The 19,616-nt window shown below is 41.3% G+C and overlaps 1 protein-coding gene across 1 annotated transcript in view; it reads left to right on the top strand.

Annotated features, from left to right (window-relative positions):
- Nucleotides 1–13,740, top strand: part of LOC126267536 (lathosterol oxidase-like) — a 107,859-nt gene extending 94,119 nt beyond the window's left edge. The window contains exons 4-6 of the mRNA XM_049972837.1: nt 5,771–5,954; nt 8,451–8,623; nt 13,375–13,740. Coding sequence (XP_049828794.1) covers nt 5,771–5,954; nt 8,451–8,623; nt 13,375–13,587 — 570 coding nt within the window. The 3' untranslated portion in view covers nt 13,588–13,740. The remainder of the gene's footprint in view (nt 1–5,770; nt 5,955–8,450; nt 8,624–13,374) is intronic.
- Nucleotides 13,741–19,616: the final 5,876 nt, after the last annotated feature.

Below are 19,616 nucleotides of genomic sequence, written 5' to 3'. Positions count from 1 at the left end.
TACCATCCTGTCCCTTCTCCTTATCAGTGTTTTCCACATATTCCTTTCCTCTCCGATTCTGCGTAGAACCTCCTCATTCCATACCTTATCAGTCCACCTAATTTTCAACATTCGTCTATAGCACCACATCTCAAATGCTTCGATTCTCTTCTGTTCCGATTTTCCCACAGTCCATGTTTCACTACCATACAATGCTGTACTCCAGATGTACATCCTCAGAAATTTCTTCCTCAAATTAAGGCCGGTATTTGATATTAGTAGACTTCTCTTGGCCAGAAATGCCTTTTTTTGCCATAGCGAGTCTGCTTTTGATGTCCTCCTTGCTCCATCCGTCATTGGTTATTTTACTGCCTAGGTAGCAGAATTCCTTAACTTCATTGACTTCGTGACCATCAATCCTGATGTTAAGTTTCTCGCTGTTCTCATTTCTACTACTTCTCATTACCTTCGTCTTTCTCCGATTTACTCTCAAGCCATACTGTGTACTCATTAGACTGTTCATTCCGTTCAGCAGATCATTTAATTCTTCTTTACTTTCACTCAGGATAGCAATGTCATCAGCGAATCGTATCATTGATATCCTTTCACCTTGTATTTTAATTCCACTCCTGAACCTTTCTTTTATTTCCATCATTACTTCCTCGATGTACAGATTGAAGAGCAGGGGCGAAAGGCTACAGCCTTGTCTTACCCCCTTCTTAATACGAGCACTTCGTTCTTGATCGTCCACTCTTATTATTCCCTCTTGGTTGTTGTACATATTGTATATGACCCGTCTCTCCCTATAGCTTACCCCTACTTTTTTCAGAATCTTGAAGAGCTTGCAACATTTTATATTGTCAAACGCTTTTTCCAGGTCGACAAATCCTATGAACGTGTCTTGATTTTTCTTTAGGCTTGCTTCCATTATTAGCCGTAACGTCAGAATTGCCTCTCTCGTGCCTTTACTTTTCCTAAAGCCAAACTGATCGTCACCTAGCGCATTCTAAATTTTCTTTTCCATTCTTCTGTACATATTCTTGTAAGCAGCTTCGATTCATGAGCTGTTAAGCTGATTGTGCGATAATTCTCGCACTTGTCAGCTCTTGCCGTCTTCGGAATTGTGTGGATGATGCTTTCCCGATAGTCAGATGGTATGTCGCCAGACTCATATATTCTACACACCAACGTGAATAGTCGTTTTGTTGCCACTTCCCCAAATGATTTTAGAAATTCTGATGGAATGTTGTCTATTCCATCTGCCTTATTTGACCGTAAGTCCTCCAAAGCTCTTTTAAGTTCCGATTCTAATACTGGATCCCCTATCTCTTCTAAATCGACTCCTGTTTCTTCTTCTTTCACATCAGACAAATCTTCACCCCCATAGAGGCTTTCAATGTATTCTTTCCACCTATTTGCTCTCTCCTCTGCATTTAACAGTGGAATTCCCGTTGCACTCTTAATGTTACCACCGTTGCTTTTAATGTCACCAAAGGTTGTTTTGACTTTCCTGAATGCTGAGTCTGTCCTTCCGACAATCATATCTTTTTCGATGTCTTCACATTTTTCCTGCAGCCATTTCGTGTTATCTTCCCTGCACTTCCTATTCATTTCGTTCCTCAGCGACTTGTATTTCTGTATTCATGATTTTCCCGGAACATGTGTGTAGTTCCTCCTCCATCAATCAACTGAAGCTTTTCTTCTGTTACCCATGGTTTCTTCGCAGCTACCTTCTTTGTACCTATGTTTTCCTTCCCAACTTCTGTGATGGCCCTTTTTAGAGACGTCCATTCCTCTTCAACTGTGTTGCCTACTGCCCCATTCCTTATTGCTGTATCTATAGCGTTAGAGAACTTCAAACGTATCTCGTCATTCCTTAGAACTTCCGTATCCCACTTCTTAGCGTATTGATTCTTCCTGACTAATGTCTTGAACTTCAGCCTACTCTTCATCACTACTATATTGTGATCTGAGTCTATATCTGCTCCTGGGTACGCCTTACAATCCAGTATCTGATTTCGGAATCTCTGTCTGACCATGATGTAATCTAATTGAAATCTTCCAGTATCTCCGGCCTTTTCCAAGTATACCTCCTCCTCTTGTGATTCTTGAACAGGGTATTCGCTATTACTAGCTGAAACTTGTTACAGAACTCAATTAGCCTTTTTCCTCTTTCATTCCTTGTCCCAAGCCCATATTCTCCTGTAACCGTTTCTTCTACTCCTTCGCCTACAACTGCATTCCAGTCGCCCATGACTATTAGATTCTCGTCGCCCTTTACATACTGTATTACCCTTTCAATGTCCTCATACACTTTCTCTATCTGTTCATCTTTAGCTTGCGACGTCGGCATGTATACCTGAACTATCGTTGTCGGTTTTGGTCTGCTGTCGATTCTGATTAGAACAACCCGGTCACTGAACTGTTCACAGTAACACACCCTCTGCCCTACCTTCCTATTCATAACGAATCCCACACCTGTTATACCACTTTCTGCTGCTGTTGATATTACCCGATACTCATCTGACCAGAAATCCTTGTCTTCCTTCCACTTCAATCCACTGACCCCTACTATATCTAGATTGAGCCTTTGCATTTCCCTTTTCAGATTTTCTAGTTTCCCTACCACGTTCAAGCTTCTGACATTCCACGCCCCGACTCGTATAACATTATCCTTTCGTTGATTATTCAATCTTTTTCTCATGGTAACCTCCCCCTTGGCAGTCCCCTCCCGGAGATCCGAATGGGTGACTATTCAGGAATCTTTTGCCAATGGAGAGATCATCATGACACTTCTTTAACTACAGGCCACATGTCCTGTGGATACACGCTACGTGTCTTTAATGCAGTTGTTTCCATTGATCATTGCTGATTCTTCCGCCTTTAGGGGCAATTTCCCACCCCTAGGACAAGAGAGTGCCCTGAACCTCTATCTGCTCCTCCGCCCTCTTTGACAAGGCCGTTGGCAGAATGAGGCTGACTTCTTATGCCGGAAGTCTTTGGCCGCCAATGCTGATTATTTATCAAAATGTAGTCAGTGGCGGGGATCGAACCCGGGGCCGAAGACGTTTTGATTATGAATCAAAGACACTACCTTTTTTTTGTAATCTCATTTTGTTCGTTATTGTTCGTTTCAATTGTTCGTGGCGGACGTCACCTGACGCCCAGTTTTTTTTTATTACAGAGGGCAGCTAACCCTCTGACCGAACACGCTGAACTACCGTGCCGGCTGCCCCTAGACCACGGGTACAACAATTATGAACACAATTAATAAAACTTATTAGAATTGGTCCCAAAACTGTGCTCCAATTACACACTGCAACCGACAAGAGTGGAGCCACACGTAAGAGCCAACTTGCTTAGGTCAACCATACCAATGTTGTTCAAATGTGTGTGAAATCTTATGGGGCTTAACTGCTAAGGTCACCAGTCCCTAAGCTTGCACACTACTTAACCTAAATTATCCTAAGGACAAACACACATACCCATGCCCGAGGGAGGACTCGAACCGCCGCCGGGACCAGCCGCACTGTCCACAGTCCATGACTGCAGCGCCTTAGACCGCTCGGATACCAACGGTGTCCTGAATCATAACCAGAGTCTTTCCAGCTAAAAAATAGCCACAGAGCTCTCTGCGAGTTCAACGAGGAACACCAGGATTCACAACCCGGAACAGTTGGCCATTATGTCACTGGGTCACCCGATGGTAAGCGCCGCCGTTGACGATACAGATCCAGCAAAACAAACGGGTTCAGCAGGGCCTACGGCGGGGTTGAGACCGTAGATGGTCGCTGCAGGGTTCAAGCTGATGGCGGAAGAGAACTGGTGTTGACAGTCTGCCGAAGACAAGCAGGCGCCTTCGTCTTGGATGAGCCACAGTCGCACCGCCGCCCCTTGCCCCCCCTCTCTCTCACTATCTCTTTCCCTCTCTCTCTCCATTCGTTTAGCCGATTCAGACTCTCCGTGACTCCATGAACTAAAAACTGCCAACTTCTTCTGTCCTGCACTTTCTCCTGCAGACATGTGATGCCATCCATCCGTCTTACCCTTTGCCGCCCTCTTCTCCTACTCCTTTGATCTTCCCAGCTTTAATGTCTTTCCCACAGGATCATGTCTTCTCATGCTGTGCCCAAAGTAGGTAAGTTGTTGCTTCAGTGTCAGACCTTCCAAAGATCAATCTGCTTTTTTTTTTTTTTTAGCTGTATTATTGACCTAGTCATTCTCTTTGCGATCCATGGAAATCCAAGGAGTTTCCTCCAACATCAAATTTCAAAAGTGTCTGTTCTACGCCATTCAGCCTGTCTTACAGTTCCGAAGCCACAGCCGCGTATCTGCAAACGCCATAGCCCTCACGAAACGGACATTACTTGTTAAATTTATGTCTCTACTCCTCAAAACATTGTCAAGGTTGGACATTGCTTTCCTACCAAGTAATTAGCATCTCTTGATGTCACAACTGCAGTCAACATCAGCAGAAATCTGGGAGCCGAGATAACTGAACATAAACTACCTCCATTTTTTCTCCTCCTATACGCCATGAAGAGAGAGATTTAGTTGCCATAATTTTCGTTTTCTTGACGTTCAACCATAGACCAGCATTTGCACTTTCTTCTTTCACCTTCAGTAAGAAGATCTTTAACTTTTGTTCGCGTTCTGTCATCAGTATGGTATCATCTGCATATATTAAGTTATTTATACAGGTATTTATCCCATCTATTTTAATTACAGTTTCTTCTTCACCTAGCCCGGCATTCCTCATAAAGCGTTCTGCATTAGAGACTGAATACACAGTATCCCATATGCAGCCTTGTACTCATTTCTGAATCTTCTCCCATTTAGTTGCTCCATATGTGGTCCTCACAGTGGCTTTTTGATCAGAGTATAAGTTCCATGCTAGGTGATCTGGTACTCCAAGGTTTTATAAAGATTCCTATAATTTATTGTGGCCGACACAGTCAAAGGCTTTAGCACAATCAATAAAGCAAGATACACGTCTTTCCGGAAGTCTCTTTCCTTCTCCGTAATCCAAAAGAATTGCTTTATTGATTATGCAAAAGCTTTTGACTGCGTCGGCCACAATAAATTATGAAAAGTGCTCAAAAACATGGGCTAACAGATCACCGCCTACAGAGTCACCTAACAGCGGTAGCCGCAGAGGCACGCGCGGGAGCTGGAAGGTGTCGCAACAGTGGCGACTTTCGAATCGGCGAACAATTAGTACTGTACCTCTATCGTGTGCACTGCTCGCTTTAATGACTCAAACTGTGGTGTGCTTTGGTAATAACAATGACTAACTGACCATTCAAGTTAAGCCAGTACGTTTTACAAAGCACCTACATACCTGAAACACAGTTTCAAAAATGGTTCCAATGGCTCTGAGCACTATGGGACTTAACATCTGAGGTCATCAGTCCCCCAGAACTTAGAACTACTTAAACCTAACTAACCTAAGGTCATCACACACATCCATGCCCGAAGCAGGATTCGAACCTGCGACCGTAGCGGCCGCGCGGTTCCAGACTGAAGCGCCTAGAACCGCTCGGCCACATCGGCCGGATAAACACTGTTTAATGCTTGGTTTAATAATAGACTATTTGCATAACTCGATATTAAATAACAGTGGCACTTCTCGCTTTATTTTACAGTTTAATGTTTGGTATAGAAAAATGTTACAACAGCATCTAAAAGATGACTCTGCTATTAGTACAACGATTATTTTCACGTTGATTTAATATTGGAAAACTGTACCGATATCGATTAGCATCACACTGCAACATTTGCATCCTCACAGGACTACGCGACCTACTGGCTGCACCGCATCTACCACACGCCGTTCCTGTACAAGCACTTCCACAAGCTTCACCACAAGTACAAGCAACCGACGGCCTTCTCCGTAACAGCCATCCACCCAGTGGAGATCATGCACATCCAGATTACGCTGTGTCTGCCGCTCTTCGTCATCCCCTGCCACTTCGGTGAGTCCACTAGCAGCTCCTGGCGTCTCCACCGTGCATATCCTCTACACCTAATAGCCAGTCTGTTGCACCAGACGAAATAAAACTCGTCAGTACAATGGTGAGTTCTTAGCTTTACGCCAGAAGGGGCTGAGATGATACTACAACATATAAAACATCAGATCACTTCATTAGATGTTGAACAAGATGAAATACTTAATTCTGTAACATGCCAAGTCAACAGGAAAGTAATGATTGTTTATTACTGCCATTCAATATTATTGTATCACCTGATACAGAACTAGTCTCTTCTGACAGAGTGCACTTGACGATTAACATTTATGCAGAGTTCTGTGCAATGTGAGTGTCGCACTGCTGTCTCGATAGAGAGAAGGCGCTGCCGTCATCGGCGATGATTGCTGACCGGGCTGAGGGTCATTGATCTCAGTAACTGAGCGATCTGGTACCGTTGCGCGTGGAAACTCTTGTGGGCGTGTCTACACGACCGTCTCTCATTTGTCGTTGCTTCTGCAGCGACTATGTTTACTCGTAGTTCTGTCGCAAGCTACCAACCTTGCCTTGGCACCTCGATCTTTGGACGACACCACGAAGTGTGTAACACAAATTAAAAATGTATCCTTTCTACTGCATCTTCCAAGTTATCAAGGTTAAAAGTATATAGATACTTAACTGACTATTTTACCCTAAGGTATCAATGTGGGAATTGCATGTTTCAAGTGTAACATTCCGTGGTCAGTGGAAGTGCTACATTCCAGCCACCGCTTACATTTTCATAGAAATCATCATCAGACTTACACCATAAGGAGTCATGAAGTGGAGGGGCAGGTGTTCGCTGCATCCTCTCGCCATTGGACTGTGAAACTGGAACTGACTTTGACTAACTGTGCATCTTGGGTTGGTGTTGGGTTGATTTAGTGCAAGAGACCACACAGCGAGGACTTCGGTCTCATTGGATTTGGGAAGGATGGGGACGGAAGTCAGCCCTGCCCTTTCAAAGGAACAACCCCGGCATTTGCCTGAAGCGATTTAGGGAAATCATGGGAAATCTAAACCAAATGGCCGGACGCGGGATTGAACCGTCCTCCTCCCGAATGCGAGTCCAGTATGCTAACGACTGTGGTGCCTCGCTCGGTCTGACTTTGACTAATGTGCTGTTGTTAGAAATATCTCAACTGTAATTTAAATTTGTGAAAATCAGTGAGTGAAGTGTGGGAAATAATTTAATAGCTGTGAAAACGTGTACATACACTACTGGTCATTAAAATTGCTATACCACGAAGATGACGTGCTACAGACGCTAAATTTAACCGACAGGAAGAAGATGCTGTGATATGCAAATGATTAGCTTTTCAGAGCATTCACACAAGGTTGGCGCCGGTGGCGACACATACAACGCGCTGACATGAGGAACGTTTCCAACCGATTTCTCATACACGAACAACAGTTGACCGGCGTTGCTTGGTGTAGCGTCGTTGTGATGCCTCGCGTAAGGAGAAGAAATGCGTACCATCACGTTTGCGACTTTGTAAAGGTTGGATTGTAGCCTATCGCGATTCCGGCTTATCGTATCGCGACAATGCTGCTCGCGTTGGTCGAGATCCAATGACTGTTAGCAGAACATGGAATCGGTGGGTTCAGGAGGGTAATACGGAACGTCGTGCTGGATCCCAACGTCCTCGTATCACTAGCAGTCGAGTTGACAGGCAACTTATCCGCATGGCTGTAACGGATCGTGCAGGCACGTCTCGATCACTGACTGAACAGATGGGGACGTCTGCAAGACAACAACCATCTGCAAGAACAGTTCGACGACGTTTGCAGCAGCATGGACCATGAGCTCGTAGACTATGGCTGCGGTTACCCTTGACGCTGCATCACAGACAGCAATGCCTGTGATGGTGTACTCGACGACGAACCTGGGTGCACGAATGGCAAAACGTCATTTTTTCGGATGTGTTACGACCCGTGGCACTACCCTTCATTCGATTCCTGCGAAACCGCACATTTCAGCAGGATAATGCACGACCGCATATTGCAGTCCCTGTACGGGCCTTTCTGGATACAGAAAATGTTCGACTGCTGCCCTTGCCAGCACATTCTCCAGATCTCTCACCAATTGAAAACGTCTGGTCAATGCCTGGCCGAGCAACTGGCTCGTCACAATACGCCAGTCAGTACTCTTGATGAACTGTGGTATCGTGTTGAAGCTGCATGGGCAGCTGTACCTGTACACGCCATCCAAGCTCTGTTTGACTCAATGTCCAGGCGTATCTAGGCCGTTATTACGGCCAGAGGTGGTTGTTCTGGGTACTGATTTCTCAGGATCTATGCACCCAAATTGCGTGAAAATGTAATCACATGTCAGTTCTAGTATAATATATTTGTCCAATGAATACCCGTGTATCATCTGCATTTCTTCTTGGTGTAGCAGTTTTAATGGCCAGTAGTGTACACATTTGCTGAGTGCTAATCAGAGCCAACATTAATGATTTACAGTCCCCTTCTGTGGCGTGGCGCTCTACACGTACTACCATGGCATAATCGATCACTCTGGCATCAACTTCAAGGCGTACTGGTGGCAGCCCTGGCAGCCAGACGCTATCTTCCACGACAACCACCACCAGTACTTCCACGTCAACTTTGCCTTCAACATATACATTTGGGACAAGGTGAGTGCAGATAGCACTTTACTGAATTTCTGTTACATATTCAAAGAAATGTCACTTGTAGCTCTTGCACAAGTACTGCTTTACGGAAGTCACTGTCACGCGAAAGAATGGTGACTGTGATGTCTGCTATACTTTATCTTTCGCTCTTTGGTAAATATGCTTACCAAGAGCATTTTAAAACATAGTCATACTGCATCAGTATCTTTGCTTGTTGCGTTTTCGGCCTGTGAATTGCTTATTTCTGAACTTCACTTAGGTGATAACAACAACTTCAAAGTACTCCGTACTGTTCTTCAATTCTTGTAAACGGATCATTCTGGAAGCTGGGCCAGAGTATCGAAAAAGTCAGATAAATAAATGTAATGACCGTGACTAATTTTGTGCATGTGAATACGCAAATTGATAAAAATATAATTAATTCCTCAAGGTAGGTTTCAAGTTGTGAATTGGAAAGTAATTACCATGTCTAAAGTGTTATACTGAGACATGGCTCTGTGTCATCTAATTCCAAAACATAGTGTCTTTTTAAACTGCTTTACATGAACCACATAACATTTGCAAAAGAAGTAACTCATTTAAGAAGATCATAAAGAATAGAGCTTACATCACAGAAGAGCCTTACATTTGACCTAACTAACACCTGATTTGATGACAAAGCCAATTTAAAAATTTAACTACAAAAAGAGGTCGGATGTAATCAAGTATTCAAAACATGGGGGCTAGAGAACATCCTCTACTGTTCCTTAAATTAGGATACACAGCCGGCCGGAGGTTCGAATCCTGCCTCGGGCATGGATGTGTGTGATGCCCTTCGGTTAGATAGGTTTATGTAGTTCTAAGTTCTAGGGGACTGATGACCTCGGAAGTTAAAGTCCCATAGTGCTCAGAACCATTTGAACCATTTTATTTTAGGATACACTATATTTATTATCTATTTGCTTCTCTTATTTGTAACTTATTATTTAGTAGGAAAGGCAAAATGTACTGTAACAGCATCAACATATGAATGTGCATGACAGGATCATAACCTGTTGTTGACTTCATTTGGTTAAGTTTCTTTTATGACGAATTAAAGGATGCATTTGAACCTAATTAGAACTTTTCTTCTTTTCCTCCCAGTATTTCTTCATTTGTTCACAATATGTATTTATTTTTTAGTTGTAAATATGCACTACATAGGAAGTGTTGTGTGAACAGTTATTTACCTTTATTTTGAAACACAGCGTGAAAAATAATATTCATGAAAAATAAGAAGAGAGGATATTCGAATAGAAGTGTTGATGTCCCATAGTAATCGTCGTCTGGTGTCCCTGTAGAATATGTTTTATGCCTACCACTCTGCCAGTGCCTAGTTTTTCCTGCTACTGCTAAGCCATCTCATACACACCGTCTACTTCGAGCTTGTGCCATGTCTCTAATGATACGTTCTTCAAGTAGCATTGAACCCAAATCTTCCTTTTTCTTACGAAAGTTGTCCACATCCACGAATTCATTTGTGGTTCCCAATAGCCAGAAGATAGCGTCCAACCCACGCGGTGTCTATAAACGTCTAGTACTTTTCCTAAACATGGCAAAGTTGCGTTTGGCTATAGTTCAGCATTCACTTCTGAGCATTGCGCTAAGTGATCAGTAGGCATAATGCATGTATCTGTGACTCATGATCATTCCTCAACTGGAACAGCAGTATTCTCCCGCAGTCAGTATAAAAGACTCGACCCAAGGAATCATTACAGCCAGTTCACCAGAAACACAAATGGCTTTTTGATTCGATGTTACGATTCATGCAACCGCTAGTTTGACACTGCAGTGATTTTATAAATGAACTTTTTCACCAGTTTTTGGCTCTAGTGCTCTAGAATTGAATTTACTCATATTTAATTATCAATCACATATAGCACGATTTTCATGCTCTCCTCAAAACTCTTTCATTTTTAAACTTCGACTTGACCAACTGCAATCACACAACTTCATTTTTTTCTTTCATTGTTGTTTCCCAGTTTACCAGAAGTCTTTCATCTTCTTGCCATGTTGTATTTTCCTGTCTTCCATCCATCTTGAAAGTAAAAATTTAATATTGTTCTTAAATTAGTCTCTGTCCGTTATTTACTGTTTTTCTCTAGTACTTTTCTTATGCCTGTCGTCCTTTCTATTAACTTCTTTTCCCACAGTTACAACATTTTTTGTTATCTTGTTGCCATCCATTGGGTAGAGGTGTCCAAAGAAGATTTATCTTCATGTTGCCATTATTTCTAATATTTTTGTGTATTTTTGTAGCTCTCTTCGTCGCTTCCATTTTTCCAACCCTTTGTTGTTTGTATAGTAGCCCTTACTTTTCTAGTACTTCAAATTTCAAGTATCACTATCATACCTAGCTTATACCTTATTGTTTTTGTTGTCCTTGTGCAGGGGGCTTCAGATGCTCCTACACATGGACTTTACGCAACCCTCAGCGCTTTTAAATCCATGTGCAAGATTTTCATATTCTCTTGCGTGTTAAGCACAAACTATTAGTCCTACCTTAATGTAGTTATTCAAGGAAAACGTATCAAAGTGACATTCAAACGCGTTTTTCTTCAATAACTCGAAAATTGTTGACTCCAGCAAAATCATATCCTAGCACAAAATTTAACTACATTATATTTCCTACAAAAAAGATCCTGTTGAGATTTTTCTGTAGGATTAATAGATTGTGTATAGCAAGCGACAGAATATGAAAATAAACATTCTAGTATCTCCATTGTGATACAGTATTTTACTTTTGTATTTCTAGGGATTTATTTCTGGTGGAAGATAGCTTTATGTAAACCATGCAGTGAATTCACTTTACAAATTTCTACATCCATTAAAAATCTCCATACTCCATTTTGCTTTCCCGTTCCTCCATGATATATAAATTTACGAACTCCTCCTATTTTACTTACATGTGTTTCTACATATGTTGTGCATATTTTTTATCTTTTTCATAAATTTTGTTTTTTCAGCTGAAATTCTGCGATGACTTCTATTGATTGTTATTTCCAGAACGTTTATCTGAATGACTGTTTCTTGCAGATTTTCTAAAATTATTGCAAAATCGTCGGAAAAAGCTAAACATTTTTCTTTAATTCCTTCCTAGTGTTATGGATTTTGTTTAATGATTTTTAACTCTGGTTTCCCAATCCATTTTTTTCTGAACCTACAGCTTCTATTACGAGTTGCTGAGAGATTTTTCTTAAACATTTGCCCTATATATTGCATTCATTCCTGATTTCGATTCAACACCAGATTCTTTCATGGTTTTATCTATTTCCTCTGTCTTCAAGATCAAATGCTTTCTGCATATCAATAAATGATGCTACAACACATTTGCTGGTTAATGTTCTGTGGAAAATTTTTCATTGTAAGATCAAAATAGGTTCTGTGCATGAGCTACCCTTTAGGTACCAATCTGGTATTCTCTCGGTTACTTTTCTAAAGTTTCTTTAATTCATTTAGTAGAAGTTTTGAAAGTATTTTGCAAGTCAGTAGTATAAATGACTCTCATTTGTAATTGAACTAAAAGATGTAAAAAGGACATATCTAACAAATGTGAAAATTTTCGGCAGATATGATAAACTTCATAGATAGTTCGAAACAACGTTTATACATGAAAGTTTTCTGCAGTTTTGCAATCATATTTTCTCACAATACTGGAAAGAAAACTACTCTAGCATGTGACATATAAGTTAATTATTGTGGATTATATAGACCGGACATATGCCCTTTCTCCAAATTATGATTTATATAACTATAGGAATTTAAAAATTTTAATAAATTAAGCAAGAAACTGTCAGAAAAACTTCCATAATATTATTTCACATGACAGAATCAGGACGAGAGCAAAATTGATATGGGTCTCCAGAAAAACCTATAAATAATTACGGCCATTTTTTTTCTCCTCAATTGTCCTCTTCCTCTGTGTATCTTATGGTCCATTAGAAAAGTGCATCACAAAAGTGACGGTATCCTGCAGGAAAATGTACCATTTTTTGCAGATCATTCACTTCTTTTTATCATTATTGGAACACTACTAGTGACATATGCTTTCTCAAGAGGTAGACTTGAGGGATATTGTAGCGTTTAAGGGATTTTGTATGCTTGGTTAGTCCATCAATATACTCAAAAGCAACCATCTTCCCTCTCATATCTGACTTATATTCAATATGCTTCAACTTGGACAACTGAAAAGTAATTTTGTTTTCCTTAGGAATACCTCTGCCTCCTGTCTCGCCTGATAGACATGCCTTTTTACAGGGTCTAGTGCTACGATTTTTTGAAAACTAGAGTATCATCTGAAATTACCACTTTGATGAGAAACACTTTCCCTCTGGTTCTTCACAACAAACTCTTTTCAGCATTGTGGCACAACGAGTAGAGAGTCTACTATACAATAACTGCTTATTATTGTTGACATTCAGTTTGTCTCCACACTTCTGGAATCTTTTCTATCTTCCGAGTGTTCTCATAAGCCAAATCCGTAGGTCTCTTAAAAACTTTGGTTCTGACCTTTTTTATAAGTCTCCTGTTATCGAGTCATCGCCAGTTGTTTGGTTGATTTTGAGGTACTTTTTATGATTTCTTAAATGTCTAGCTCCGTTGGTGTGCATACTTCCTCGGCGTTTTCTCGTATTGCTGAAAATTCTAATGGAATTGTTGGAACTGTTTTCCTTCATTATGCCACTATGTTTTTTGTGTAGGGCAAATTTAAAAGAACGTCTAATACATTTTCGCAGCTGCACGGAACGTACCGGCAGAAGGACCGGCTGTACACGGAAGACACGTTCTACGGCCGTGGCAAGGCGCTGTCGGAGGCTACAGAAGAAGAGCGCCAGCAGGACCTCACTGAGCGGCTGTCTGAGAACCCGCGCGCCTACCGTAGTGGCACCCTCGAGTACAAGCTGGAAGGGGCAGAAGCCGCGACTCGCAAGCGGACGGCCGCCCACTGACAATAGCGCATGCGCCGTTAAGTCTTCTCAGCCACGCTGCTTTCTGCTGTCACAGCTAGATTGTGGAACCTGTGGATATTTAAGTAAATGCAGAGTCATTGTATATATTCATGATTACGGATGTCGGAATACCAATAAATACTCTTTTCGTGACTCTTCTTTTTCACTTCTTTTTCTAATACAGAAGGAAGGTCGAATTCTGCGCAGACGAATAACGTCTTCAAAATCAAGCACAGGCATCTGTTTTACTCCGGCCAAATTTTCTGCAGAATTCGACAGGCTTTTACTAACACAGTAGTATGATTTTGATACCTTTCAGAAAAATTATAACTTAAGGCCAGACCGAAACCATGCACTGTAGTATAGCTACGATGAGAAGTTCCTGTTCTTCCGTTTGCTTCAGGACTTAACTAATCCTTCCTTGGCAATTTTTCTTTCTAGTGCCTCTTCAGAAACTGTCAGTCTTTCTCCTTTGCGTCTTTCTTCTTACAGTATTCACTTTGTTTTCATATCCATCCACAACAGTCATTAAATTACTCTGAATAATTTTATTCATATCCCTTTAAAAAAAGGGGGGATGGGAAAACATCCTTCCACAAATCCAGCGCTCCAAGTTCCTTTTCTATCCACAGAATCTGTGCTAAATACTCCTCTTGTATTTCCCTCCTTCTCCTAAGCTTTCCTTCATTGCTCCCATATTTTTCGTTTCCAACCATTATTCAGTGAAGTTTTAATCTGTCGTAATTACTTAATCGTTCTTTTTGTTCATAGAGTGTATAACCCATCTTAACGTAAATAATCTGATATAATTAATTTGCAGATATGTTGTATATGGTGCTGCATTCATAAAGCATTTATAGTAACATACGGTGTGTATAGAAATTAAAACATCTGATAATCAAGTATTGAGGTAAAAAGCAGTCATTGCCATTAAATTAATCTTGTGTCAACAATGTTCAATCATTAGTGACATTGGAGGATAAGAATAAATATTTTGCCACTTACATATGAAGTGCTTATTTCAATAGTGGTACAAGTCTATTTTTGTTCATATTGAGACACAGAGTCCTAAAGTTATATGAGCTTTGAAAAACCTGCAGTTGAGATACCAGAAATATTCAACCATATGGCTTCTTGCTACAGATGAACCTTTCTTTCTGTTTGTTTGGCTCATTAATTTCAGAAGCATTATAGACAGAAAAGTGGAGATAATGGACTTAACCCACCATTGAAATAAGCCCTTCACATGTTTCGCACCGTCAGTACTGTCCCCAGAGATTTCATTCTCTTTGCTTATTTCAGTAGCAACGCAATACAAGTATTGTATTAAGTGTCAATTTATGTGACACAGAATTTGGTTTCACAAAACTGATTCCGTTTTTACTCATCACGATATACTATGTACGCTAATTCAACTGTAACGTATTAAAACGTCACCAGATTTGAAAACGACTACAATGCTGTAGAATATTGGTTTACCAATTATATAAATAAAGAATAATTACTTTTAATGTTAAATGTTCTTACGACGTACATCTCCTAAAATCATCAGCATCAGCTCACGTTGACGTAAACGTACTGACACAATTAATTTCACATTTCTTCCCATACTCCATGTGTTCTGTTTATTATGCAAATTATTCTATAGTGGTTCTAACGAAATTCTGATTCACATAGAATGTTCCCGTGATGATGACGCGAACTTTAAGTACTACTAGAAAATAGCAAGTACATCAATTTTAGAGACGGAATCCTGTCACAGGAACGACCGAGTGGGAAGTTACGAAGTTAAATGTTGTGGGATAACTTTGCCAATAGAATATGTTAACCTACAAATCTTGATTTTTAATATATAACAAATTCTCATATTGTAGAGATAACAGTTAACCCTGTATGGTAGACGAATCCGAACAGCATACAGGCCCCGAAATCTTGGAGGGATTTACATGTACAGTCAACACCTGAGTTCAGCGTTACAGATCCCTTTATGCCTGACAAAATTCTATAGCACAATTTACTTATCTTTTTCCTTGAAGATCTGGTGAAAAAACGCTTAGTTTGTATCTCCATGTTCGTTGTAGCAGCTCTGCAGGAGTTTAACATAATGGATTTTGTGAAATGAATCGAAGCAAATCATTTAAAGTAGTCACCTTCAAGAATATACATCTTCACTGATTCTTGTTACCTCTTACTCCAACGTTTCAAACGCATTATACAGGGCGATCCACATAAACCTGAACTACTTCAGAGGGTAATAATTTCCCTCCGAAAGCTCGTAGAGACGGGAAAGTTTTTTAATGGTCTCATTATCTCTGGGAGAATCGTATCTTCTATTGTTAGCAAGTTGATTGTTGTTTCTGCTAATGAGATGCTTTGTCCGGTAAAATGGCGCTCTTGCTCAGCTCGTGCTAATTCCTTCGTAGCCTCGTCGGTCGCAGTTTGTGAACATGAAATGCTTTGTCCGGTAAAATGGCGCACTTGCTCGACTCGTATTAATTCGTTCGCAGTCTCGTCGGTCGCAGTTTGTGAATCTGTGAGTGTGTAGTCCGGACCGCTTGACAATAACGAGTAAAATTAGTTATTCGTCCGCAGCCTTCAGTTGGCAGAAACGTGCAGTACACACTTGGCGGGTTTCTATTGTGAAAATATAGCCGGCCGCGGTGGTCTCGCGGTTCTAGGCGCGCAGTCCGGAACCGTGAGACTGCTACGGTCGCAAGTTCGAATCCTGCCTCGGGCATGGATGTGTGTGATGTCCTTAGGTTAGTTAGGTTTAATTAGTTCTAAGTTCTAGGGGACTAATGGCCACAGCAGTTGAGTCCCATTGTGCTCAGAGCCTTTTGGACCATTTTTTTGTGAAAATATACTGAAAGACTGACTCTCTGATTACAACACAACGTGCATTCTTGATAGAATTCAGTGTGCGCGATGTTACAACAAAACCAACAATTTTATCGAATGTAATGAAGCTGGAAACGACTGGTGTGCTAAATAGTCACAGTGGTAAACATAGACTGCCATAGGATTGTTGGGCCCATTTTCTTTCACCTTATACGGGCATCTTCAATACATTTGAGGAGCAGCTGAATGATGTCAAACTTACAGAAGGCCATTTCCTACAAGATGGAGCAACGTGTCACATGTCTAAAGCTTTCATGCAGCTTATAACTCGTTTCTTTGGTGGCTAATCTCAAAAATTTTGTGCCCCCTTCCCCCTTCCTCCCCTCCCTAGTGCACTCCCCTGAGTGTACTAGGCCACAGACAACTGCAGAACTATGTGAGGTCACTACACACGAAATAATCAACAATGGCGAGAACTCCATTTCACAGAGCGTCACGGAATATAGTGACGTGATTCAGTTGTGCATCGATACCGGTGGAGGGCACTTTCAACATTTGCTGTGAGAGCTTTGTATATATGTTATCTCCCAATTGTGTATTATCTCACAAAATTATAAATATGTCCTTTTATTGGTTCAAATGTTACGACTCATTGAAGTAGTTCAGGTTTATATGGATCGCACTGTAGTTCAGTCATGGACGCTAATATTGCGCAATACTTTTGACACATGCCAAAAGAAACAAATATATTTTCTCGTAACATGTGTGATAAGCGAACAAGAAGCACCTTTTCAAATTCAATATGATTTATATGTATGAATTTATTTATTAAGATCATTGACAAATATTTAACATACGGGTGGCCAAGCACTCAGCCTCGCTTCACATTTCCTCCACCGCTGCACCACGTTGTATTAGTGGGAGGAGGGTGAAGAGGGGAAAATTGTGAACGCATTTAAATGACAGCGCAAGCGCACTGCATACCACTTGGTTTTACATTTCACAAAGGTTATAAAAAAATTTCAGAATTATTTCATTACTACGGCGCGCTGAAGACATATGTTTTTTCTGACACTAAACGTTGGCATACAAACAGATGCAGAAAATTTCACACAGTGTTGCACTCATCGTGAATTGTTTACCTTCATAATTGAAAAAATGTTTTTCACACAAATATGTCGATCGAAATATTGTAGCACTTTTACCACCTCATTTTGAAGACTTGGGAACTCTACCTGAGGAAAGCAATGTAGATGACCTGGACATTTGTCTTTCAAACTGGAACTACCTCGCATGTCAGTTACATCTGCACTTGCAAATGGGCACTTTCAACTGAAATGGCAACCAGACTCGAAAACAGCTCGGAAACAGATGTAAGAGACAGTGCCCTAAAAATCGTTATAAAACTATCATTGTAATTCTTTCAAGGCCACAATGAATTCTTTAGACCTCGTGTTTTCTTCTACGCCAGTGAGCTTAGGAGACTGAGCTGTCTTTCTCAGTATGCTATTCAATACCGCTTCAACCGCAAACAAGCTATGTGCCGGGCATCCATCATGTTGGAAGTACATCGCCATTCTGTCATGCAGTGAAACATCTTGTAGTAACATTGGTAGAACATTACGTAGGAAATCAGCTTACATTGCACCATTTAGATTGCCATCGATAAAATGGGGGCCAATTATCCTTCCTCCCATAATGCCGCACCATACATTAACCCGCCAAGGTCGCTGATCGGCCAATTGTCGCAGCCATCGTGGATTTTCCGTTGCCCAATACTGCACATTATGCCGGTTTACGTTACCGCTGTTGGTGAATGACACTTCGTCGCTAACAGAACTCGTGCAAAAAAAATCTGTCATCGTCCCGTAATTTCTCTTGTGCCCAGTGGAAGAACTGTACACGGCGTTAGAAGACGTCGCCATGCAACTCCTGGTGCTTAGAAATATGGTACGGGTGCAGTCGATGTTGATATAGCATTCTCAACACCGACGGTTTTCAGATTCCCGATTCTCGCGCAATTTCTCTGCTACTGACGTGCGGATTAGCCGCAACAGCAGCTAAAACACCTACTTGGGCATCATCATTTGTTGCAGCTCGTGGTTGACGTTTCACATGTGGCTGAACACTTCCTGCTTCCTTAAATAACGTAACTATCTGGCGAACGGTCCGGACACTTGGATGATGTCGTCCAGGATATTGAGCAGCATACATAGCACATGCCCGTTGGGCATTTCGAACACAATAGCCATACATCAACACGATATCGACCTTTTCTAGTTAAATGGGCCATTTTGACACGGGTAATGTATCACGAAGCAAATTCCGTCCGCACTGGCGGAATGTTACGTGATACCACATACTTACACGTTTGTGACTATTACAGCACCATCTAGCGGGCCAACATAGCTCCATCTGGTTTCCCCCTCAGGCTAGACGAGTTTCGTTCTTTGTGGTTTTTTCATTTGATGCTTATTTCGTGAGATATTTGGCCCATCATTATCAATGGACCACCCTGTATATGATGGAGAAACAAATTACTTAAGCACGCATCCCGAATGGTGGATTGAGAGACAACTATTGTCTTGGAGCCAGCTTGTTCATGGAGACGCTTTGATTTCTTTTTTTAGGGTTATCTGGAACCTGCACCCATGGTCTAGGGATAGCATCTGTCCTCAGTCCCGGGTTTTTAACACGCCACCACTTAAATTTTGATTAATAATAATCATTGGCGGCTGAAGACTTCTGGCATAAGAAGTCACCCTCATTCTGCCAACGGTTTTGTCAAAGAGGGCGGAGGGAGGGACAGATGTTCAGGGCACTAAAGATGAAAGAATCAGAAAAGACCAACAGCTACAGGAAGCAGAAGGCAATGGAAATCACTGCATCAAAGACACACAACGTTTATTCATAGGACATGTGGTCTGTAATTGATCCCTCCATTGGCAAAAGACTTCGGAATAGTCTCCCATTTGAATCTTCAGAAGGGTACTACCTAGGGGGAGGTGACCATGAGAAACATATTGAATAACCAAAAAAAGGGTAATGTTCTAGGACTTGGGGCATGGAATGTCAGAAGGTTGAATGTGATAAGGAAGCTAGGAAGCCTGAAAAGGGAAATGCAAAGGCTCAATCTAGATATGGTAGGGGTCATTGAAGTGAAACGGAAAGAAGGCAAGCATTTCTGGTCA

Source organism: Schistocerca gregaria, chromosome 4, assembly GCF_023897955.1.
Source record: "Schistocerca gregaria isolate iqSchGreg1 chromosome 4, iqSchGreg1.2, whole genome shotgun sequence".
NCBI lineage: Eukaryota > Metazoa > Arthropoda > Insecta > Orthoptera > Acrididae > Schistocerca > Schistocerca gregaria.
This window is presented reverse-complemented; position numbering and strand designations above follow the sequence as displayed.